The sequence below is a fragment of the Rhamphochromis longiceps genome, linkage group LG18, assembly GCF_057381845.1.
Source record: "Rhamphochromis longiceps isolate RC_006_pf linkage group LG18, R_longiceps_female_GT1.1, whole genome shotgun sequence".
In the NCBI taxonomy this organism is placed as follows: Eukaryota; Metazoa; Chordata; class Actinopteri; order Cichliformes; family Cichlidae; genus Rhamphochromis; species Rhamphochromis longiceps.
In genome coordinates this window covers 24188415-24214722 of record NC_140574.1, presented here as the reverse complement: position 1 = coordinate 24214722, position 26308 = coordinate 24188415, and the positions used below count along the sequence as shown (strand labels likewise).

General features: G+C 41.3%; 1 protein-coding gene across 4 annotated transcripts in view; it reads left to right on the top strand.

Annotated features, from left to right (window-relative positions):
* Positions 1–9445: 9445 nt before the first annotated feature.
* pde4ca (phosphodiesterase 4C, cAMP-specific a) overlaps positions 9446–26308 on the top strand; it is a 45154-nt gene continuing 28291 nt past the window's right edge. For 2 of the 4 annotated variants that reach the window (XM_085389411.1, XM_085389410.1), the window contains exon 1: positions 9446–10012. In XM_085389411.1, the coding sequence (XP_085245537.1) occupies positions 9750–10012 (263 nt within the window). In that variant the 5' untranslated portion in view covers positions 9446–9749. Of the gene's footprint in view, positions 10013–23940; positions 24679–26308 lie in introns of those variants that run through there. The other 2 variants (XM_085389413.1, XM_085389412.1) reach the window with 2 other exon arrangements.

Genomic DNA, 26308 nt, shown 5'->3' with positions numbered 1-26308 from the left:
TTTAAACCGTGTTCATGGAGTAAGAAAAAAAGCTTAAATGAGAAGATTTTAGGCAACCGCTTGATCAAACCCAGAGTTTTGCTGCACTGACCGGCAGGTCTGGATCTGCAAGGTCCACAGATTCTGCAGACAGACTCGCATGACTAATGGCATGCCACGCAGGCTGTTCCACCACCTCAATCTCTGTACCAGCATCTGCAGCCTCCACATACTTTCTGTTTTGGCGACTAATTGTCGTCATTTTCCAAAACATCGCTTTTGGGTCAAATCGGTTTACTACTACTACTACTAAGAAAGTTTGCTGTTTATCACCGATGTGATGACAGCTGAAAGTTTTGAAGAGGCGGGGAGACAGTTTGGTCTGTACTGAGTGACATCCCAGCTAAATGTTGGTGCCACAGACAGCTTCATATCTCATCTTAACTGTAGTTCCTGTATCCTCCTCGTTGGCATTTCCTTCTCATTTGTCTGGTTCCCAGTAGCTGAAAGTATGAGGAGAAATAACTCAAAAATTTTCAACTTCACAGAGGTAAGAGTAATAATTTCACGTTTAAGAAATTCGGCAACCTTTATTACGCTTGGCTTGGTTATTTCTTTCTTTATTTCATTTGCTTTCTTTTATGAACTCAAAAGAAAGTGAACTGGTTACACATTCGCAAAAACTAAATGGAAAGCTATGATGTGTGATTAATGTGGATTCTGTAATTGCACTGCTACGTGTTTTGTTTTCCTTTCTTGTTCCTGTTGCCAAATAGTTGTGGAAACTTTAATGGGAGCTTGTGTGTGAAAATAAGCAACAGCATTAAAGTGTAAAATTGTGTCATTAAGGAAGGAAATCATTTGGTGGCAAAGATAATGTGTTGCAGCATAGCTTTCTCTTGATCGATCCAACTCATAATCCATGAAGTTGACACATCGGCCCCTCTCGTGGTGATCTTGGATAGAAACGGTCAACAATAAAACTCCAGAGTCTGTTGACGTTTGTTTATGGAAAGGTGAAACTTCCAAGCAGAAGGAGAGATAGGGTCACGGGATACAGCGGCAAACAAGGACTCTTATCTGTTTCCCCTCAACGCTGACGCTGAAACAGAGAAGCCCTGAGAGCGAAATCCCGAACACTGTCTCCCTGTAAGAACCGTCTATTGTGTCCAAGGTGATAGTGTGTTTGGTCTCAGGACCTGAAATCAGATAAACCTTCCAAAAATAATGCCCGAGTTGGCTTTTGTGAGGCTTGTCACATTTTTAGTAGCGTCATAAAAACAGCCCTGTGCATGGCTCACCTTTAGATCTCAACAGATGGTCTTTTTTTTTTTTTTTTTTACTTCACAGAGACTTTTCAAGAAGCTCGGGAAATATAAAAACTTCTCCCTGCTGGCAAACATGCAGCTTTCCTTTATGTATGGTTTCTGTGATATCCCTGCTAAAATGCTGCTTCTGTATTGTTGCTCTGTCACCAGTTTGTGTAGTTCTTGTAATTATTGCAGGCCATAAACTATTAACAACAAAAAGGCAAATTTTCTCTGAACATCATTTTCATATTTCAAAGTAATAGCCCAGAAAGCTGCACATAAGCTAAATTATAGGATGAATGAGTGCCAAGTAGCTTTGAGCCAGGGTTTGCTGTTGAAAAGCACAGAGCTGCTGATTTTTGTGATGCATAGCAATCAATCTTGTTAGCGCCACAGCACATGCACATGCACATCCCTTTCATTTCAGTAAGAAAGCTGACATGCAAAGCATATGAAAGAAAATCGAGTTAACCAAGCAGTTTCCATTTCATAAAAATCTCCTTTCTTGTCTGCAGTTCACTCCAAACCTTTGAGTTCAGTGCAAAAAAGTGAACAAGTTAAAAAGCTGGCCCCCCTTTTTGTCTCCAATCTAATCTTTATGAATGCAGATTTATCCCGTCTTTATACCATCACACTCTTCTTTTTCTAGCTTACAGTTAGACATGTATGCATATATCATCTCAGTAAAAAAACAAATCGCCTGCCTTTTATCTGCCTTACAGAGACAGTGGGATTCCTTAGACCAAACCTCCTCTGTAGAGCCTCTCCAGGACTGTGATATCAGATGGGCTGTGAAGAGGCTCTTCTCGGGAAACCTGCAGCTGCCCAAGCTTTCCTGCAGATCTTCTGCTCAGGATGGCCCTCCGCCCGTCGCCCCATTGGGCCCTGCGACCTACAGGATCAAACACTCGAGAAGTTACGGGACTCTGACCAGCTGCATGTCCAGAGGCCTGTAAGTCACTGATGTTGAACATGTTTAGTGGCATTTTGCTAATGAATTTAAATGTGCATACCAAAACATCACACATCCTGCTTCAAAAGCATGTTTGGGAACACATGATACTTCAGGTATCTCACACATGTTAAATTCATTCTTTAAATATCCTCTGATTTCCTCTAGAAAGAACAGCTCTGGAGTTTAAGTGTTCCCAAAACCAGCGCTCTGTGTGGAAAGGAGTTAATTTTTTCCTAGTTTCCCAACAGCTGGGCCCCTTCTCAAGCTTAATGATTAAAATTATATGTGTTCAGTGTGAAACCAGCCCCTGTGAAGCAAGCTGTGGTCTTGTAAATCAACACAGATTAAGGAGTACTTAATGATCATCTGTTTTTAGGCGGGGCGGGGGGTAATTGTTTATTTAGGTTGAAAAAAGCTGAGTTGCTTCTCGAGCATATGATTGAACAAAGTGTCCCGCTTAAGGCGTTGCGCTCGCCTCTGTCACACTGCTGAACAATTATCGCCATAAAAGATCAGACAAACAAGGCTCTTATTATTGTTTTCACAACAACATTCAAGCTGCTTCAGCAATACATCTGTAGCAATTTCGGCCTCTCTAAACTTCGTGTGTGGGTGTGTACGTGTCTGCGTGTGCTGGCGTCTGTGAACGTGTGTGTACGTGTACCATCATTACGTCTCTTTTTCCACCTGTTGATGGAATCCGGAGACATCTGTTTGATATTGTTATTAGTTACAGTGAACCTCACAGGTGAACCCCTGTTGGCTTCTTCTTTGTCATGTGATTCATTGTTGAGTAGCACCTCTGCAAACACTGGATAAACTGAGAGTGATGTGGTGTTTTGTTCTTTTGCATTGCTCTTTATACGCTCACTGGCCACTTTATTAAGTACACCTATACAACTTCATGAAATATCCAATCAACCAGTGACATGGCTGCAACTCTGTGCGTTTGGCCATTTAGAAATGATTGAGACGACCTGCTAAAATTCAAAATGAGCTTCAGAATGGGGAAGAAAGGTGATTTAACCAACTTTGAACGTCACTTAGAGTTTGGTGCCAGACGGGCTAGTCTGAGGATTTCACAAACTGCTGATCTGCTGGGATTTTAGCCACACAGTCACCTCTAAGGTTTATAGAGAAGAGTCTGAAAATGAGAAACTACCTTGAAAGTTTATTATTTGGTTGGCTGTAGGTGGTGGTGGTTCAATGCCTGACTGCTCCAGTCTCCATGCCTAGGCATCCTTAGGCAAGATACTAACCCCAAGTTGCTCTACGATTCATCCATCAGAGAATGAATGTGTGTGAATGTTAGATAGAAAGCACTTGAGCAGAGAAAAAAGAGCTTGCGTGAATGGGTGTGAATGGGTATGAGGCATGTATAAAGTGCTTTGAGTGCTCGGGTAGATTAGAAAAGCACTATATAAGAACCAGTCCATCTACCATTAATGAAGTAGATGTGCCACAGCAGCATAAGAGCACAGTGGTGTTCTTGTTATATAAGAACAAGATTTGCTCGGGCTTTCCAAAATTGGATAGCAGACGTGCCGAGACATTCTGAGGATATGGTCAGAATTTGGTGTAAACAGCTTGAAGGCATGGATCCATCCAGCCTTGTATCAATGATTCAGGCTGGTTTTAGTGTATTCTAGAATTTTAGAAATTGATTTTGGAATCTGTTTAAAAACAGTGGGATACATGGAGGGTCTTTAAAAGAGATGGATGATACCAGCTGTTTAAAAGTAAGAGTGACTGACTGATAATTGAGAGAAACCCAGGGGAAATGACAGGTAGAGTCTCTTGAAGAAATTTGGGAGAAATAGTGTCAACTGGGCAGAAAGAAGTGCACATATTAGAAACTATATCAAGGAGATCATTCCATCCATTCCTTTTTCTTTCAGGTAATTCATTTCAGGGTCGTGGGGGGCTGGAGCCTATCCCAGCTGCCATAGGCTTCAGTAGATAGGCATAAGTAGATGACTACACTTGGACAAGGTGATAGGATCCAATCGTGAACTGTGACCTGATACCATAGATCTTACTAGCAATAAATAATAAAATAATAATAAAAAAAAATTGACACTCAACGGAGCCAGTGAAGTCGGACGTTTTTTCAGTTGAGCGTGGTTAATAAGTTCTTCATGTGAATAAAGTGAAAAGGGAGATCTTTGTTTTCCCATCTCTTTTCAGCTTTTTTGTGCTCTCTTCTATCCTGATGAATATAATCATTGATCCAAAGAGGAGGGATTACTCTGGACTTTTCAGAGGCTCTATTATCAGGATCTGATGTACACAGACTACTGAAAGTTAAGTGAGTCCCTGATATTTGAAGACAGCTGCAATGTTGAGATGGAGATATAAGAGAACAGAGCTGGGAACGTTGCTGCCAAGTTCTCATTGGGTGAATCCCATAGGCATTCAACCTATCGATTTCCTGTTTCTTGAGAGCAGGCGCAGGTTCGTATCCTACCCGTGGCGGTTGTCGCATGTCTTCCCTGCTCTCGCTCCCTCTGCTTTCTTGACACTTTTTAGTGTACCCTTTCAAATAAAGCCATCTTCATCACACAGTTCAGCTTCTTCACCTCTTTTCAGCAAATTGTTCCGCTTCTTCAGCTGTTTTCGGAAGACGATTTTCACTATATGGCATTTACTCGGCATTTTCGCAGGAAATGCAACTTTTGTGAGACAGTATAGCTCACTAGAAATCTAGAAGGGAACACAAACATGTTCAGTGTTGTTGAAAAGTAGCCAACAAAATTGGAAAATGTATTATTGTAATGGCAACGAGGACAGCAGGTTATTGGGGTCGGATGTGGCTCTGGAGGTGAAATGATTCATTCATTAATCCCTGGCTTCTTCTGTTGGCATGTCAATTCGTCCTTTTCATGCCGAACCACAAAAAACTCTCCACTTAATGCAGTGTATCCATCTCTCTCTCTTTCTCTGTGTACATGTGTGCGTGTGTTTGTGTGATAGGAATAGCGATGTATGTACTGAGTAGAAAAAGTACTTTATGATGTTTGCATGTGGATCGATGAGTGGCCTATCATGCGAAACACTTTCAGTGGTCAATAAGAGCACTACATAAATGCATTCTGTGGGTCATCTCCGGTAACAGTTCTCAGTATTACAGTCACATTTGGATACAATTGATTGCAGCACGAGACTTTGCAAGCTGGAAAAGATACTCATTGTTTTCTGGTAAATTGAAGTCTTTTGACACATATTATGCAACTATAAAAGGTCATAAGTTGTTGTTTTTTTTACTTTATAGCATGCTCTGCTGCAACAACACACACTGTGTTTCATGTGCTTGTGTAACTGTCAACTGATCAAACACGACCTTTTCATGTAGGAGGTCAGGTCAGCTTATAGTCAGTCTTAGGCCATAACACGTCCCATCAAAGGTGCTCTCCTTCACTGTGAACTTCTCACCACTTCTTGACTCACTCTCCTGCAGACCCTACCAATGCGCTGCAATCCCCACCCAGCGGGTAGAGCCTGGGGAAGTTGCACACAGTTGCTGCACACTCTCCTGCCAAAGACACTCTTTCAAAAGAGAATCTTAATGTCAAGATTGATACTTCCTGGTTAAGTAGCTTTAACTGCTTTTTCACTGACAGATATTTTATTCACAATTGAACAATATGGCAAATATGTAAATTGAGAAGCTGTACTGCTGTTAACAAAAATATTAGCTCATTTTGGAATTTCATTCCAACAGCACATCTAAAAACATGGGAACGAGGGCAACAATCGGGTGGAGAAAAATTTTACAGCTAATGAGGTTAACTGGCAGCAGGTCAGTGACATGATTGGGTTTAAAAAGTGCATCCTAGAGAGGCAGAGGTTCACCAAGCTGCAAAAAACTGTGTCTACAAATTGTGGAACAGCTGCAGAATCATGATCGTCAGCGTAAAATGGCAAAGACTTTGAATATCTCATCATCTGCAGTACATAATGTCCTCAAAAGATTCAGAAAATTGTTAGAAATCTCTTTGTGCAGGTGAAAAGACTGAAAATCAATATTAGATGGCTATGATCTTTTGGCCCTCGGGCAGCACTGCATTAAAAACAGGAACGATTCTGTCATGGAACTGTGAGCACAGTTCACTGTGCCATCCGCAAATGCAGGTTAAAGCTCTATCATGAAGAGAAGAAGCCGTAATTGGACACGATCCACGAACGCTGCTGTGTTCTCTGAGCCGACGCTCGTTTAAAATGGACTGAAACAAAGTGAAAAACTGTTCTGTTCTCTGTACATCTATTACATCTGCATGACTTTGTATTTGCTGAACTAACCTGTCTTTAGTCCAGACCTTTCACCAACTGAAAACATTTACAGCATAAATAAGTGAAAACTTCAACAAAGAAGAGCCAGGACTGATGAGCAGCTAGAATCATATATCAGACAAGAATGAGACAACAAAAGACCAGCAGCTGGTCTCCTCAGTTCCCAGATGTTTAAAAGAAGATGGGAATGGTGCACAGTGGTAAACATCGCCCTGTCCCAACTGTTTTTAAACATGTCGCTGCCATCAAATTCAAACATTTGATGCGCTTTCTGTGTTCTGTTAATACCTGTTTATGATATTTGCAAATCATTTCGTTCTCCTTTTATTTACATTTTACGCAGCATCCCGCCTTTTTCAGCATTGGGTTTGGAAAAACACTATCCTGCCAGCCTCTTTATGCACGTACGGGGCCCTAAAATGCAGAAAAAAACCTTCAGATGCACTATAAACATCACATCTAGATTTATACTAACGGATTACTGCTATAACGCAGCACATAAAAAATAGGTGCAAGTACTGTGATGTTTCACTTTTATTTACTTCATAAATGTTTATATGACAGCAGGTATAAAGTAGCACGGCTACAAACATGACAGCAGGGATATCGAAGGACTAGAAAGCCTTTCATTATGTTCCCTTTCTATGAAGAGAGCCATGTGCTCTCCTGTTTACCAGTTGGTAGTGCAGTTTTGATGGGATGCCAGAGAAAGTGTTTATAGAGAAGTCTCAGGATGCTTTATAGCTGACAATGCTGCAAATCTTAGGATAACCTTTTCCTTTTCTACATCATATACATCAAATTTGCATTAAATGACTCCAGAACGGACCTCAGCAGCTTGGAAGGGATGCGGCTTTTTATGAAACATCTGAGGAAGAATGTTCTCAAAAGACAAACCATTTCCTACCCGGAATAAAGCAGATGGTTTACAAACAAAGTGGATCTGGTGTGAGCCTTTTCTCCAAGTGTGTCATACTCGATGTCTGAAAGTGTCTGATGCACGCTTCCTGCTGGCAGCTGAGGCCTGAAAACCTGGAATTACAACATCACTCTGAAAGAGAAGGTTGTAAGCATGCTCTGTCCACAGCAGATGGGATCTCCAGATGGATGTTTGGAGACAGTGAGTCAGCGTAATGTTTTCTATGAGCCCTGTTTTTTCTGGGGGGTTTTTGTTCTTACTGTCTTTGGCATGCTTCATTGCGGGATAAACTTTCGGGTGAATCTCGTATCGAGAAACAAGCAGAAAGCCTTTTTCCAAACTAACAGTCATCCCATTCCAGACACTACTCAGTCTCAGTTATCATAGAAGCAGTCACATGAGAGGCTGCGAGTCTGAGCCACTCTTGAAAAGTTGTAAGCAAACTTTATGCTGACAGAAGCATCCAGCTGATGGTGCTGTCTCGATGTCTGATTCTGTAAAAAGGGGAACATCTCGAAACACACGAATGGCCTCAGTGTGAGGAACTCCACTCCAGATGTGCCTCAGGAATACTTAAATCTGAATCTGATTGGGCACTGGGTAGCTCTTAAGCCTCTGTGGCTCTGAGAGTTGATGACAACGATAACAGGCCCATAATTTGACTTTATTCATCTATTCATTTTGCTCTCATGATTGCACATCTCCAAGTGATATAGTATTATTTCCATATTCCTCACAGTCCTCTTGGCTCCGGCTGGCTGTGCTGTAGCTCCGTCCACTTGCAGAAATGCCAGAAATGTTTTGTTTCCGTGCTCGCTGATATCGTCGCTCTGAAAAAAACGAAACCTTAAGATGCCAGACAAATCGTGTTTGTGCTTTAGTCTGCTGCTGCTTGCCTGGTTCCAGTGACTGCTTAAAAAACATGTTTCTTTGGATGTTAAATGTTAACTAACTTTGGCTGGAGTGTGCTGAACATACAGGTACAGAGTTAATAAAGGGGAGCCTGAAGGTCGGGTTAATGAGCGAAGTGAGAGTGAACCGAGACAAAATGACAGTAAAACACATTCTGAGATGAGCTGCAAAAGATTATTTGTCTCATTTCTAGATATAAGGATGGATAAGCAGAAATGACAGCACCAAATTTAATGCAGTGCAGTGCTAATGAGTGTATGCACACACACACACACATGCACACACACACAAAAGCTCTCAAGCAAACAATTCTTATTTCCTGCTTTCCCTAAACAGCTGTTGGTCATAGGTTCAGTCCTGTGTCAGATGTTCCAGCTCCCTAGGTTATTTTAGTTACTCTAGACAGCGCCGGTGTTTAGTTATGAGTCCTTAATCACAGGAGGACCTTTTCTCACTCTCCGGCAATAAACAGAGAGATTGGGTGAGGGAGAAGATGTTGTTGCCTCTGGTCACAGATAGAGAGTGCCATCGTGACAGCACCCATGCTCTCTATAGCTTTTATCTACCTCTGCTTTTTATAGTCAGAGGCACTTCATGTGATTCTTCCTGGTGCGCTCAGAGCATGTGAAAGGCAAAGAAGCTGTCTCTGAGGAAATAGGCAACTTCACAACAGATAGCACCTCAGGGAGTGCAGGTGGGGGGAGGGGGGGGAGCCTGAGTATGCAAACTTGGGAGTGAGAGTAAGTAAGGTGAGCTCGAAGGCCAAGCCAGGCGACGGCTTAATGTTTATACACAGGCGGAATTTGGAAAGGAAGTAATTATGAAGCACAGTTTGAAGTTGATGAACAATATGTTCCTTAGGATTGCAAGGGAGAGAAGAGGGGGGAAGTAGAGGGATGGAAAGAGGGATAGAGGAGCAGAAGGAGGTAATCTGTCATGCTTCCACTCCCTGTAAATCAGACGTCCATATTTAGTTGGAAAGAGGGAAGGCCTCACAGTAATGTAAACAAAGCCTGGGGGAGGGAAGAAGGCAGGGAGAGTTTATCATCAACACTAATGTTTGAACGGCTAGCACGGCAGTCAGCATGGTCTTTAGGAAGAGACAACAGACAACGGAGCTGATAGAGCACAACTGAAGGTAGAGAGGTAGCTTTTGATTTTCTGAGCAGTCTTGTCTAGTCCATTTTAGATTTCAAAAACAGGTTTTTATTCTTGAGATCTCTGAGAGAATTTTGGAGCAATGATGAGCAGGACCAGATCCTCACCCGTCTCATATGTCATGTCACACAAAAGTCTTTAAACAAACCTGACGACAACATTTTTCAAAGGGAGAGCGAGCAAAGAGGGAGCGATCGCTTGACCACTGACCATCTATCTATTCATCATGAACGACCTGTGCTCCGAGAGCTCCGAGGAAGAACAATCTGAAGTCGATGAGACCCCCCGGGAACAAAAGCTGTCCCGGCTTCCCGTGATTCAGCTCATGTCCAGGACCGTAGGGGGTTCCACGGGAGGATCTCCAAAGGTTTCACCCAAGGATTCGCCGCGCGGGTCTCCTCGAAATTCCCCGCTGCTCTTCAGGAAGCTGCTGATGAACCGCAGCATCAACCTCCAGAGGCGCCGCTTCACCCTGGCCCACACCCCCAGGTAGAGTTTATGACTGCAGCCAAGATGATATAGATGACAGCTGTTGCACTTTGCATTATTCTCACTCAAAATAATGTAAAAAAAAAAGGTTATTTTTCGCAGATTTTGAAGATGTGTTAATGTTATGCAAGTTCTGCTCCAAATCCACCAACTAGGATTCTTATCATTCAAAAGCCATCTATTCTTATCGAATGTTTACATTTAGCACATCATTTAGACATGGATGATGCATATGGAGGGGGGTGGGGGGCTATGTAAGGGTTGTTTGGTGCTCTTTGCTGTTCCTTTTGGTATTTGGTAAAGAACAGCAGCCTTATGGCCAATCTTTACTCCACTTGGTTGGAGATGTTGATGCGTTCAAGTGTATTTTTGTCCAAGTGTTTCACACCACAAAAATGGTTGCCCTGAAGCTTATCTTATTAAAGTAAGACTGACCACAAGATGTTCTTATATTCATGCCTTTCAGTCATGCCTGCTCTCCTCTGCCAGGATAAAACTAGCCTTTTTTTTTGGTAAGAAAGATCTAATACAAATTTTGTTCTCATGATGTGCATTTTTTTTTAAAGTTTCATTTCCATAAATAGACCTGCCCTTATTTACTGACTGCACATAGGTGCGTGGTTCCTGCTTGTGTTTAGCTTTTTCTTCTTTCTATGAAATCTGCTAATTATAGAATTCATTCACAGCAAAGCTGCTGATGAGCATTGAGTTTATAATAAGAGACGCTTTTCCAAACCCGCTGTCAGCTTTAGTGCTGAATTACCAGGAGTGTTTTTCCTAAGCTTTGTTCACCTTTTGCTTTCCATCATGTCAGTAAACACAGCTCAGCGACATCCTTGTTGTCACAGGATCAGCAGTTTGTTGTTCCACTTGTTAAGGACACGCTTCAATCTTTCAACAATGTCTTCTTGTTTAACAGCCGCACTTTTTAATCGCTGCACTCGCTGCGAAAGCACGCCTCAAACAACTGGATATTTCCTGCCGAGTTTCAAACACCTTAAATTTATTCTTCCGTTGCAGCGGTCATAAATCTCTTTGGAAACAACGCAGCAGTCTCTCTATCAGGCAGCGCTGCTCTGGTACCTGTTGATAGCTTTAGTTTTATGATCCGTTATTGAATCACGTCAGGCTCATGATTTTATTCTTTTCAGTGCAATTTAAACATTTACCTAGTCCCCCAATTAGATTGCATTTGACCATAACTTCTTGAGATAGGGAGAATAAACAGGACTCAGGCGGGACTGTGTATTTCTCTTCCCTCACACCTGTTGGTGTCCTCAAAAGAAGAGCCTGTTGTGGAAAATTGTAAAGCACTTTAAAAAGCAAATGTCTCCAGTGTGTACTCTGAGCATATAAACACTCAGATGTAGGCACCATGCAAATCGGCGCTGTTGCACGGTGTCTCCAGCTTGTTGCACTGATGTCAGGCACATCCACCTCAGTGAAATCAGATTAAAAGCTCGAGAGAAACTCTAGCTGGTGCTGTAAAGTCCTGCCTTACTTTTATTGGCAGGAGCATTCCTACGAGAGCTGGGTGCCCCGTAGGAAATCTAAACATGCAGCATTTAAACGGTGGTGTATTTGACATTGGTGGATATGTTTCTATTTCAGAGTTTATTGTAAACTGTTTAATTGAGCTCAGGGTGTCTGTTAAAAATCTAAATATTAGAGGAAAAGAAGTCAAGTGGACTTCAAGGCTCAGTCTTGATTGTCAGATATCTGGAGGGCAGCGCAGATACTCAACATGTCAGGCTTTGTTTTACACAGCTCTGAGGCCAGGCCATTGAGGAAGTTTCCGCCTGCAGTGTCACAGCTCAAATAAATGGATGGACATGAGTTATTGCAGGATGACTGGCAAGCAGGAAGAATTAAACAAACTGGGGGTCCGGCGGAAAATTAATGTCGCAGGCCGCTCAAATATAGAACGTGCGCGCAAATTTATTTTCACTTTGTGTCTAAGTTGATGAAGTCTCTTTTTCCCCTTCAGAGACACCGAGTCAAAAGGATTTTTTTCCATGAAAAACTTTTAAACATTCAATAAACTTTTTTTTCAAGCCAGCTCTGTGATGACAGGTTTTTTTTTTCCATTCAGTGTTTCAGTCACGTTATATTAATGGAAATAAAAACTGTCCAGAAAACACGCAAATTGTTGCTTTATTTATTGGATGTATTCATTTCTCGAGCAGGAGTTTTTAAAATAAATAAAGCAGCGTTATCACTTGCAACTAAAGTGGTTTCAGTTTGCAGATCGTCGACTGTATTTCTTTTTAGAGAAGTGGCTGTGTAGACAGGTGACAAATTAAAGGGGAAAAAACCAACAAACTAAATCCTAGCAAGGTGTTGTGCCACCATGATCTGCAAGAGCACTGTTCAAGTCTCTGGAACTGATCCCTCCTTCGGTGCTTTGTTTTGATGATAATACTGGAAAGCTTTGAACTTTCCCACAGGTGCTAAACTGCACAGATCCGGTGTGAAGGGAAAAGGATGTGATTGTTTTCATGCTCAATAAACCGTTCAGGGATCCCTCAAGCCCTGCAGATGAGAGCACTTTCATCATGGAAGAGATTACTCCTCTCAGAATACACATTTTCATTTGTCCCCCATTTATAGGTGATGATCCTGACTTATTTCTTTCAATTTGAGCCACTGAAGTAATAATCCTGGGTCACTACTTCCATTAAAACATGGGTACATTGTTTATTTAAACCTTGAGCTTCTGCATATGGGTCATCTGCTCAACCCAGTGAGCTGCGCTCGCAGCCTCGACAGAGGTGTATGTTAAAATAGCAGAAGAAAAACGTGTGGCGACGCTGAGGATCCTCAACATGCATTTCCCCTTCTCTTCCACTAGAGGACATTAAGTTGTGAGATGCGGGCAGAGAGCCTCTCCGGAGGATGCATTTGTGTTTCTCTGATGGATCTGAGTCGGGGAAAGAGACATTTCCTTTGCTGGAGTTCGACTCTGTGGGGACTCAAATATTTTTAGGGGGGAAATGAGATGAAAAATGTTTTTCTAGCCTGATGCTGTTGAGAAATGTTGTTACTGGATCAGAGAAATTTTCTTTTCTTTCTTTCCTTTCAGTCTTGGACTGATAAGTATTAAGAGTAATGGATGGATTACAAACAGTCTTAAGTTTATCGATGTTCCAGCAGAAGGTTTAGCAGCCTGTAGTTGTTTAAGTTTTGCATTTTGATTGTTTCTTTGTTTCTGAGAATTCTTCACTTCCAAGTCGCTTCTTAATTAATTAGTTATTGGAGTAATGACCCCAAATCTGTTTTCCTTCTCATTAGGAAATATTTCCTCTTTTACTAGAAAACTTCTCTGAAATATTTCCACAATTACATGTTTCACTGTACCCCCCCCCCCCCCCCAAAATAAATAAATAAAATGAAATAAATAAAAAAAGATGGACTTATATTTATGATTTTAAAATCATAAAAGCTCAATATTGGAAAAGGAAACCCAATTTTTAGTTGTTGTTTTTTTTTCACCAAAAGAAAAATGATGCACTCTTAAAATTCTTCTTTTTCACTTTAAAACATAAAAAAAATAAATTTTTAACACAAAGTACCTTTAATATTAGTCCACTTTCACAGGCAGTGACCATCATTGTCCACACCCTCTCTCTTTGTGCAAGTTGCTCTCACTCACTCTCTCCCTCTTTACCACACAGCACCCTACCCACCTCTCTCTCTCTCCCTCCCTCTCTCCCTCTCTCTCCCTCTCTCAGTGGAGACAGTGTTGTTGTTTGTTGTTTTAAGCCCCGGTTTGGTCCCACCACTCTCAGGAGAGAAGAGAAGAGAGAGCAGAAGTCTGTTATGGCCCGCTGACTGGGACTACATGGGACAGCCCACTCCAGGGAGCATCTGATGGGATTATAACACTGTTTCCAGCTTTTTTCTTTCTTCCTCCTGCTCAGAATAACTCTACTCATTCTGTTGGTAGTCCACTTTCACAGAGGCAAAACTGTGTTGAGGTTGTCGGACCTGACTTTTAAAGATAAAGAATACCTGGAGGTTGTTGGTGAGGAATTCGGCTTTGACAGTTAGAAGCTCACTTGGACGAATTCAAGCTTGGTGTTTCCTATTTAGGAGTATGAAAGAGAGAGAGAAAAAAATACAAGAGAAGCGTTTATCTTGGCACATCTGTGGTGAGCCGAAAGGAGAACCAGTGAGGAATTAGTCCCAGATGAGCACTGACAGCTGACACCATCCTCAGTTTCATTAGATTTGTTTCGGCCCCATACTTTCACATACAGTGAGGCGATATGCTAACTCGCTGTGCGATAGGTCTTTAACAGCCAAGACTCTTTGCCTTTTTAGGCTGTTCACGTGCACACACTCTGAGTTGAACCTTTCTGATTTTCCTTCCAAACAAATGGACATATCCGTACAGCTGGGACCCAAACCAGAACAGCCAGTCAGTTTTTTCTTTCTTATGCACTTTGGTTCATGGATTTTGCACTGAGGTGGAAGTGAATCATTTCTAACAATTAGGTTTTATGTGATAAACGCAGACTCAACAGGCCTGGCTTATTGTTGCTCTCACTCCCATTCTTGCTCCTGTCAGGTGCAGCTGATGAGTTTTGCTGTTTTGCATGTTGCAGTTGTTTTGCATTCGTCCTTCTTGGATCTGTTTTTCCTGCTCCGTCCCGTCAAGGGAACCTGCCTCCTGATGCCATAACTTGTGACGGCAGTCGACATAAAGGAATTTGTGCAGACTCTCTTTCTGATTCCAGACAGTATGGGGGCTTTGCTCGAACGGCAGAAGTTATTTTTCTTTATTGACGCAGAAGCTGGTGCTTTGACGATTCTCTAAACTCAGGCAAACTTTTTTTTGAACCCGCCAATAAAATGATGAATAAGGATTCTCGCTTTTCAAGGAAGATGCACAGCAACTTCTCCACCCGCAGGCACTCATGCATTGGGTATGTATCCAGTTGTGCGTCAGGGGTACTGTGATTGCGATGATCTTTAGTGATGGGCAGTGTAGGCAACACGAGTTTGCAGACATTCAGGAAATATTGGAAGCTGGCTTGTTTCTGTTTCTGGCTGTATATAAATATAAAACACAAGCTGATGGGAAACAATTAGACACCTCGTCTCTGTCATCGCATCATATCGAGTTGATCATCTGCTCATTCTTTGTTGTGTATTTTTTCCAGTAGTTGCCATAGTTCATGCTTTAAGGTAAAATGTATTTGACTCAGTGCATGTAATGCTGAATCTGCACCTGTGTGCTGTTTAAAACTCTGGATTAACTTAAATCCAGTCTAATGCCCGTTAAAACTAACACAAGTGGTTGTGTGTGTGCCAGAGCCAGGGGCTGTTGCTGTTGGGGTGCAGGCCTTGGGTGGCATGCTGGATCAATGTCTATGTTCTCTGACGTCTCTCTTTGTCGTGGGACTCAAGCCAAGCTGTGCTGTCTGCGTTAGGCACGGTATCATCATCATGTGGTGCAGGACTTTTATGTTTTATAAGAGCAATGTCCATACGAGTGGCAGATGTGGGAGACAACATCTGTGTTTTTATGTAGTCCTTTAAATAATCTGTCAAATCTTACAGTACAATCGTGATAACTTACTGGGGAGACTGATGACGTGAACACCCGGCGTAATTGGAGATGTGCGTAATCAGGAAAAATGTCTGATCTACTAAATCTGTGAAAAAGACCACGGAGGACACTTTGTTTCAATTTACAGACATAAAAAAACAAAAGAAAACAAAACAGAGATTTTAAATTGTTAAAATAAGAACTTTGATGCACACCGTGGGGAACCTGGGGACCTAAATGACTCCAGATGTAGTGGGGAGGGTTAATCTTCTTACTAAAAACACCCATTTTGGAGCTGTTGTGGATTCTTTTCTTTTTTTTTTACAGTGCAGTATGCATTGCAGCAAACTTTTCTGAACTCTGGGCATAAGGCATGTGCCTCACGAGTGTCATCCGAACTCCTCCAGCTGTGAGCCTGTTTGGATCATATGAGGAGATCAAAGCAGGAGATTTAAGACCACAGCCAGAAATACAGAAGCACAGAAGGGAACAGAACAAGCCTCTATTCTCTTATTACCTGATTTGTACATTGAACTTTCTGATTGGAAAAAAAAAAGAAACCCTGAAAGCATTTAGGAAGTTTCTCTTTTTAAGCACAAGTAAAGACGGCGACAAGTTTATTTATTGTGCGATAATGAGAAGAAGCCATTGCGACAGGAGTAATAGTTCTGAAATTAATTTAGATAGATATTTGAAATCTTTAGGAAAAATAATATCTCTGCCCTCTTGCCCCCCCCCCACACACACACACACGCACGCACGCACACACACACAAACACAGACAAAGGAGTCTGTGTTATCCAAATGTGACCATCACAATAATGACACTCTCATCGTCTTTTGTACTGACAGTACCAGGACACTATTCATCTTCCCCCCCTCCACTTCACTCCTTATAACTTTCTCCACAACACACAACACATTTTTATGGCTTCTCTGGTCGTGTGTTGCATAAAAAAAACCCTCATCATGTCGCTGCATTAAGCGAACATAGCCGGAGACGAGAGCTCTCAGACGGTATCATGAGCAGATAGTTTGAGGAGACGCCATTAATGTGAAGCAGGGAGTGATGGGGAGAGACATGGTGAGGTGAAAGTAAGAGATACAGCAGCAATGGCTGACCGAGTGGAAAAAGAAATAATCTAAAGAAATGGGGGGAAGGCACAGAAGAGAGGGTGGTGAAGGAGCGATAGGGTGCTTGGGTGGAGATAGGGCGGCTTTTAGCACAGATAACGAGGGCAGTAGTAGACTAAGAGAGACAGCAGGCTCCCAGGCTGAAAACACAATATAACGATACTCTGTAGACATGCTTAGAAATGTTGGAAAGAATAAAAAGGAAAACAAAAAGTGCCATGTAAGGTCACTCAACCAAAGGTTAACAGTGTCAATGTCAGAGGTCCCAATATAGCTGCTCGTCCCCCCTCCACAACAAACACACGCCCAGATTAGTCAATAGGGCCTGTGTGAAGCTGCTCTGTGCGTCACTGCTGTACTCCATATTTTCAGCATGACTGATTTCCCCAATCGCCTCCAGAGCCTCATCGATTCCCGAGCAGCGGCCTGGGACAGCACTAACGCTGCCGAAACTCAGCACCAGCTGCTCTACTGTATTCAGAGTGCGAGAGGACGTAACAGGCCTTTCTTTTATCCAAACTTCAGAGAGGATCATTCGGCAAACAAAAAAAACCCAATAAATAAATAAATATATAAAACAACTTACATGATTGTTTTCCAAGAGAAAGTTTAGATAATTACTGATGAATATTGGCATTTCTTAAAAAACCCCACAAACTTTTTTTTCCAACACAATCTGTGTGTCGACAATACCAGGCCGAATGGTTTGCTACCACTAGAGGGGGAAACCGACTAAGTTATACCGAGACGTGCTGCAGAACGAGCGAGAGTTCAGTGAACGACTGGGAGCTGTGTGCATTTGATGCATTATAACTGTGTTTATAGGCTTTTTTAGTTCCACTAAACAGACTCCATGTTGTGATTGTGTAGTGATGCTGTATTCACCACATTAGATTACGCATTGCTCTGTGTGACAAGCTTTTTGTCTTTCAAATTCACAATTTTACTAATTTGACTACTTTTATTTCTGAATCTCTAGATGAGTCGTTACACATCGAGGGCCATCGCTTTTATTCTTATTCAGTTTGAAGGTTTTAAGAGTCTAAAACACTGCCAGACAAAAAAAACAAAACTGATCCTCACACTTCACTTTTTACTAAATGGCTGCTTTCCAAACAAAGGTCAACTCTAACAGTGTAGTTACAGGATGATCGGCTGCATTTTTAGTTTCTAAAAAAAGTACATTTATTGTTCAGTGAGGTATTAATTTACTGTATGTATAACTAGTTTTTTCACAAACCTTACTGCAACAATTGTACCCACTACAAACATGGACGTATTTATTGAATATACGAGGGTCACATAGTCGGCCAGAGCGATGACACTATCCTTTCTGTCTGTTCAAAGAAGTTTAGCTACACATTTAACCCTTGAAATGTGATGTTATTATTATTAAGAAAAAGAAGTGCATTTCCAACAATATGTTTTAGCCTTTCCACGTCACATATAAATGCTGCTGTAGGAAATGAAAGAAATGTGTCAGCACGACTGTTTGGACTTAAACTGTAGGAAATACATATGTAACTGTAGGAAATAGATATGTAACTGTAGGAAATACATATGTAACTGTAGGAAATAGATATGTAACTGTAGGAAATAGATATGTAAAGTTACAGGAGAGAGTTCTGGTAACTCATTGGTTGACTGACTTGTAATTAGAAAACTAAGAAAAGGTCTGTATCAGCAGAAAATGCTATAAAACGTGTGAAAATACAGTAAAAGTCCACATGTTTAAGCCCTCGTTTACATTTCCTAAAGCCATGGAGTGTGCCAGATTTGAGTCTTTAATAGGCCAATTTTAATCCCCAGGGCTTAAGTTTGCCATCCCTCTCTTAGGGCGTATGCAAAGTCCCTTTTTTCTTATTTATTTATTTGTTTTTTGGCAGAAATAAGATTCTTTTTTTCATACATTTTCCTAATTTTTTTTATTCCATAATCACATCCTTGGTAAAGCAGTATTCACCTGAGTGTGCACACAAGCCCATGTGCTTATTAATGTGAGTTTTGTGTGTATGCATTTGTGGGTTTTTCATATGTGTGCGTGTCTTTGTTTGCGCAAGTTTGTCATCCACCCAATCCTCAAATAAAATGAGCCTCAAAAGCAAGCCGTCGTGCTAGCAGATGGCAGCCTAATGAATCATGAGGTGACACACTAGCCTTTACTACAGTACACGGTGTAGCATGACGTTGACATCACAGAGACGCCGAAAGTTAAATATAGGCCACAAGCAACAGCCAAAGCCTGACACCTGGTGCTGCTTCTTTGTTACATGCTCAATATTTTTGATGACATTTAGCCTGTGAAGAAATAAGTTGAACTGCCTGTTTTTTGGGAGGGGTTTTGTGTTTTTTGTGAGGAGGGGGTGGTGTCAGTTTTGCAGTTCAGGTAGCTGTGAAGATGTGTAATTGATACGTATTCAGCAGCATGTAATTCCTTTAAAGGAAGCAGTTAGTTTTGTGAATATTCCTTCCTGGTGATCCTGTTACATGCCGTGTGTGTATGTTTGTGTGCAGCTGCTTTAATAACACTGCTAAACTTTGCTGTGCCAATCTCAGTCAACACATTTAATTTACGACAAAAAAAAGTGTATAAAAGCTTAATTTAGAACATTTCCACTTGATTTGACATGAAGTCTGGGTGTGAAGGTGTGTTCACACCCAGATGTTCTGCACCGGCAAATTTAGGAGGACAGCATGTGACGTCTAACATCTGTGTGATGCGATCAGTGCAGTTTACTTACAGAGCATTTCCTTGCTTCTACAGCGCAAGATATAGAAGAACAAACTGTTTGCAACCATCTGTTTTAATTTTGTTGGAATGAGATCATGATAAGCATTGAGCAATGAGAGGGCATTACTTAATTGCTTTTAACTCTTTTTTTGGAAGCAGTGTGGCTTCCACACATACCCACATATTCAATTTGAAGGTCATTTTTCACTTGATTGAAGCTTCTATCTAGGACTAGATGTTATGCAGGTGTGTAGATTTGTCATCTCTGGATGACAAAGGCAAATAAAATGTACATCTTTTGGAGAACTATGTCCTACATATTCTGCAATTTAAATATGTCCTTTTTTGCATTTTTTAAAAATAAATATTTTGGGGTTTTTTGCATTCATTTAAACATCTGGTTAGTTTTAGCTACTTTTACAAATCAGAGACGGTGTGTTCGCTGACAGTCGGCTACTTTGACACACAGTACTCCTCGATGACTTCAAAACAGCTCGTTATTCAAGAATGATAACTATTCGTTCGTGCGTCCAACACATGATGTCACGAGGCTTGCTTTGCAAATAGTGGACTATTAAATCCACCACTGAAAGTTCAGCCAGAATCTACCATTTTGTGAGTTCCAAAAGTGACCTTGTAACATCGATTCGGCCTTGGCATCCAAGCGCTTCGGAGCTCGACTCTCTTAAGTGGGGAAGTGAAGACACTGAGCAGAACCAAACATTTAATGTCTGTCTTTCTTCAGACATCAAGTCTCTTCCACCACCAGTGACGCAGATTCATGAAACACTCTGAAATCCTCTGGTATGCTGCCAACCAGCAAGTGTGTGTGTGTGTCTGTGTATTCATGTCCACTCTAGATTACAAAGAAAAATGCTCTTGCACCGTGTTGTATAAGCACTTTCAATTCTTCTAACTGCACATGAAAACAATTTTCCTGTCATGAAAACGTGTCAGAAAGTGCAGAGCCTGTAAAGTTTAATTCATAGCACAGTCTCATCCCGCTTGCATCAGGACACTGTTCATCCCACAGGGGATCGAGTCTTCCCTTTCATAAGCCTGGCTTGGACGCTAGTACAATATTTGTAGTGTATAAATTCACAAAGGATATTTGTGAATACAAGCAGGAAACTAGACTTAGATTTGGTGACTCCTTCATCAAATAATGATGGATCTGATTCTAATACTCTTCCACAGTCGTTCCTGCTCACGGCTAAATTTGAATTCACCGTAGTCGGTGTGATTGGATTTATAAGCTGTGACCGTTCCTAGTTCAGTCTCGCCGCAGCTGTAATGCAAAGCAGTATTGTATGTCTGTTCAGATTGTGGTTACGATTGGTCCTTTTTGTGTGCACCTCTTCAGATTTCCTTAAATGGAAGTTTTTCTTGACTACCGCAGACACAGAACCTTTGTATTATAGTAAAGGGTCATATCAAATACTTTGACTGCATGAGCAAACACTGCAGTTGTAATTTGTCTGTGCTGTGTGTGTGTCTCAACCAATGGAAATATAAAGTTGTAATATAAAACCAAGGCGTATGAAAAAAAAAAATGAAACGACCTTTCTTCATTTAGGGTAATAAGATTTTCATATGTATGTAGCAGAGCAGTGGTCCTGTGATGTGTTTTAAACCCTCTGGCCTCTGAAAGGAGCCTGGTTCATATTAAAGGAAACTATTGAGTCTATATTGTGATACTTTTATTTCCTTGCATTTTCTTTTCCATTCTCACCTATTGTCTCCGTGCTAACGGTTGTGAATTCCATGATGATGAAGTGATGCTATTGATTGATTTGCCAATTTAATTGAAGCATATCATAGCGCAGAATGAAGCACAACGCCATTTATGGGCATGTGTTTTGTGTAGCTTGACAGTAAGTCGTCATTCCTCGGGTCATTCTATGTCTGCTGGGCTTTTCGCTCGTCCTGGTTGTAGCTATGAGTTTTTTTTGCTCACGATTCTTGCGTTTTAAACAACAAAGTTATAGGCACACAAACACATTTCTGATTTCTAGCTAGCAGCAGGTGGTTTTGCAAAGATTCAAGTAGCTTGAAGATGTTATCAGCAATGTCTGTTATCACACTTTTTAATAGCTCCTGTTGGCTTGTTTTAAATTTAAATATTGACAAAAAAAAAAAGATTGACATAATTTCATTAACATGAATTCATCCTAATCTTAAAATAGCTTATTTTGGTCATTTAGCTTACGTGCTTTCATTGAACGTAACAATGCAGTGCTGTCTCGTGCAACACCGACCGTGGTTATTCAACTTTAAAATTTCATAAACAGAATGAGCAAGTGACCAATAGTGTAAACTAACCTCTTCTAAGGCTGGGGGCTACACAGTGGGGAAATGTTACACAGGTGCGTATGCAACAAGCATATACATGGTGTGCAGCATTGTGAAAAGGGAGGGGTGATGATTTGGGCTCATTTTGCAGACCTGGGCACTTTGCAATCACTGAGGCAACCATGAATTCCTCGATATAAGTATTCTAGACTCAAATGTGATGCCATCTCTCTGTGAGCTCAAGCTTAGCTGAATTGGGTTCCACAACAGGACAATAATCCAGGGCACAAGTGGTAAATCTACAACAGAATGATTTAAAGAGAAAAGAGTTGAGGTGGACCTCAACTGGATTAAAATGCTGTGGTGGGATCTTAAGTGAGTTGTGCAAACCTCCTTGAACTGAAACAGCAAAGAAAAGTGGGTCAAATTGTTGGTGTGGAGGAATTTGATGAAGTCATATAGAAAGCAGTTACCTCAAATTATTGCAGATAAATGTGATGCTGAATCATGGGGTGTACAAAGTTTTTAAGAGGAGTGCATAGATTCCTGTGAAGACTTCATTTTTCACATGAGTGCTGCAAACAGTACAGTTTAATAGTATTAATACTACAAGCATATAGTTAATGATGAGCTCCTTGGTTTACAAATAACATGGATATGCTAAGAACTGCAGTTTGTGCCAGAGCAGATTAGAGGCTGATCGATTTATCAGCGGAACGACGTTATCAGCAAATATTCTCTATTTGTTTATCTATTTTTTATTTATTATGGCTCATAAATGCAAATGTAATGATTTATGGTATGACGATAACATCTTACGAGTGTTCATATTCTATAGTTTGTCCACCAGAGGGCACTCTGCAAAATTCCGTGTTGGCACCAACCTGCTGATCCAAGCAGAGTCGGCAGAACATAAATGAGTAAATGAAAAAGTACACAAAACAACTCTGCTTTTGTTTTTTATGTCTGAAAAAACAGAAAATATCAGCGGATATATTGAAATATCAGATATTTAAATCACCAAATATCTGTATTGGTCCTAAATATCTTGTATCTGTTAGGCAGAGCAGATACACATGTTGTCCATGAATTGCTTCTACTTCTTTGCTTGCAGTTTTAGTTAGTTTAAAAAAATATATACTTATTAAAAAACACCACAGTTCATATCTTTAGGCTGCAATGTCCTATAGTCCAGCTTTAGCACCTGGTCAGTGGATACTATTACAATTAAAACTGATATTCAGTACCAAATGCTCTCTAAATTGTAACAAGGAATTATCAAATTATTAAAAATTTTACAAAGCTGTTTGTCCTCAGTGAAAAACAACCACATTTAATCTGTCTCTGTCTGTAAAATAGCTGCCTCGTGTCTCATTTTGCCGATTTCTTGTTAAATATTCTTCTATGAAAGATTTCGTTTGGAGACAGAAAGTTAACCTAAGCTAAGGTTTCATATTTACTTTTCACATTTATGCTCTTCAAATACACAATCTGTTTAGGTCATGGGTGACCTTGCGTGTGCCTAAGCCTGTGCATGAGTACATATTGTGTGTGTGTGTGTGTGTGTGTGCTTGTGTGCGTGTTCTTCGTTCTCAGCAGTCCGTGTCCCAAGAGCTACTTATTGTAATACCGTATCACACTCATCCTGCCATCAATCTCTTTACCTAACACATACATGGCCTCCCCAACACACACACACACACACACACACACACACACACACACACACACACACACTGTGCCCAACGAGAGAGTGCGATCCTGCAGTGGTATTAAGATTGTGTAAGAGAGAGAGCAGGAAGGGGTTAAAATGTCTATAACATTTAGGGAAGGCAGGGACTGTGCTGGCTCTTCTCCCGCCCCTTTTCTCAGCTCTGACCTCACTCTGAAACTTGCTCCCCTTTAAGTCTAATGCATACACACACACACACACACGCGCAGGCACGCATGCACACACACACACACACACACCTAGAGACACTTGTTGAGTCACATGCCTGCATACACACTTGTTCAGCAGTGCACACGCTCACCAACACACACATTTACACAACCAGCTTGTACAGCTCTGTGCACATTCTGTGGCACGTCTGAACAAAAAGTACACACACACACACACGCAGATGACAGGACTACTGTGACAGACTGGAGCAGGAGAGCAAGTTTGTCCAGGGAAAGGAAATAAGTCTGTTTGTTCGGTGATTAAAGGTGTAGCAGCCAAAGGGGGTAGGAGGAAGCACAGGGAGAGAAACAGAAGACGAGTGTGTGAGAGAGAGAGCAGACAGACAGAAAGGGAGAGGGGGAAGAGGGCAACAGTGTAGCGTTACATTTAGACCCAGAGCAAAGACAAGATGTACATGGGGGACCGATTAATGGAGCTCTGCTGAGAGTGATGAAAAGCTTTTTCTACAGCCTGCAAGGCAGACAGACGTGCAGCTGGGAGAGTGCAGCCTGGAGGAATTCAGGTGATCAGGACAGATTACATTCAAAAATTTATACGTATCATCCCGGAGAAAGCAAATCTTCACCAGAATACAGGAGCGACAGCTTCGCCCGGGGCGGCAGATTCCATCGTGCCATTCATCCTGGCACTCCTCTGGAGCCGCTGGTCATAGTGCTGGTGTCCACTCCTGCCAGAGGTAATGCCACCTCCCGGGAAGCCGTGGAGAGCTGGACAGCCTGATCGAGCGAGACAGACGAGGAAGCGGGACGGACTTTACAGAGATGAGAGCGGCCACAAGCTGAGGAGAACCAAGAGAGGGAGACAAGCGGAGTCGCTAAGAAGAGGAGGGTGAGGACGAGTTACAGAGAGTAGGCTAAAGAAAAGATGAGTGTGCCAACGAACTGTGGGTTCTTTTACTCTGTGGAACGGAGTATCACAGTGCGGAGTGGGAACATATGGGGATCACCGTGTGCTGTCAACAGGCCTATTGACATCATGCAGAAACGCAGGCGGTAATTAAGAGCTATGTTATTTACTCTCGGTGCTTTTGTCTTCCTTTTTTTTCATGTCTTCTTTCATCTCTTAAACACACAGACATACACAGCAAACGTGTCATTATGCAGATGTGCATGAAGTTGTGGAGCATGGGTCTACTGGTAAAACTGGCTTTTATTGAAACCAAAGTTTATTTCCAAGTACCTAAAACACTGCATCGCTCGTAGGGTATCACTGTCTATTTTTTTCTTTTAGATCCTTATAGTTCAAACAGGAACATACAGGAGTGACTCTAATGGGATTAAAAAACAAACCTCTTTTTTTGTACTGTATATCTGAATATGGAAGTGTTTAGACTTCAAACTATTTTTATCAGCTGCAATATTCACAAAAACATTTTTTCTTTATCAGTTGTTTTGGTCCAAATCAGCATTTCCTTAAATATATATATTGTTTTAATCACATTTCCTCTTCAGCCACTTTCAGGCATTGTTCCAGATGAGAACAGTGCCCGCTGTCGTGTCTTTTTTTTCATTATGAAGACATCTTGCAGCTTTCAACAAGAGTCAAACTAAGAGAGGGGAAAGGGCTTGTGAAAGTATTAGCTTTTGGATCATTTGAATATTGCAGTATATCCTGGTTGGGGGGGAAAAAAAACAAAAATTCTAGTTGCTGTCCAGATATTTTTTTAAATTCATAATTACCACCGTGGCTTATCCAAGAAGGTTTTATAATGTGTTAGGCAGAAAGCAGTACACAAGTCCAACTGTAATTTCAAATGTGTGTGAGAGATTTAATGCAGACTATACAGTGATGGAGTAGTGAAGTGGAGCAATTATGTAACAGGTTTAATACCTTTACAACAAAAATGGTAAAATCGGAGAAAACACATCCACACACTCTTCATCATTTGGATTTCACTGCTTTACCGAATACCTGCTGCCCTTCAGAGATGCTGATTTTACATGGTGGCTTACTTAATTCATGATTTTTGCTGCTGTAGCAGTGAGCCGGCCTGTTTCTGTTACACATTAACAAAGTTTTCATGTGAAGGAAAACGTCAGGATGTTTTTTCTGTGTGTCTCGCACATCAGTTTAAGAAATCCTGTTTCATAACGCAATACTTTTTTCTCATTAAAGCTTATCTATCTGACATGCAGCTTGAATGCTGCTGTCCTTCTCATAGGAAAAATTCCCGCAGAACTTTTGTAATTTCACACATAATCCTCAGTGCCAGCAGGGAGGCTCTGAAGGAGGACTCGGAGATAAAGCCGTGTTTACATTACTGTCCTCTGTCCTGTTTCTCAGGCTGGGTCTTTGTTTATCAGATGTAACGCAGAACATTTGTGAGCAGTGGTGCTTTTAACGGTCAGTTGCCCCATATGATTTCATTGCTCTTGGGGACCCGTGCCAGGAAAAGCAACTGACTTCTACTCTTAAACAAGCAAAATTACCTAAAAATGTCAAACTGTGGAGACACTGGACGTTTGCTCATTACGTTGCTGCTCGAATTACTTCCACCCGTGGATCTAAAAAGGTCAGAGCTTTACGAGCAGCAGTCTTTGCTGGAGTAGATCTGTATATGTGCTCAAAGAGGGGAATCAGAAACCGGGAGGTAGAGATCTTTATTTGGATTGAGTTATTTTA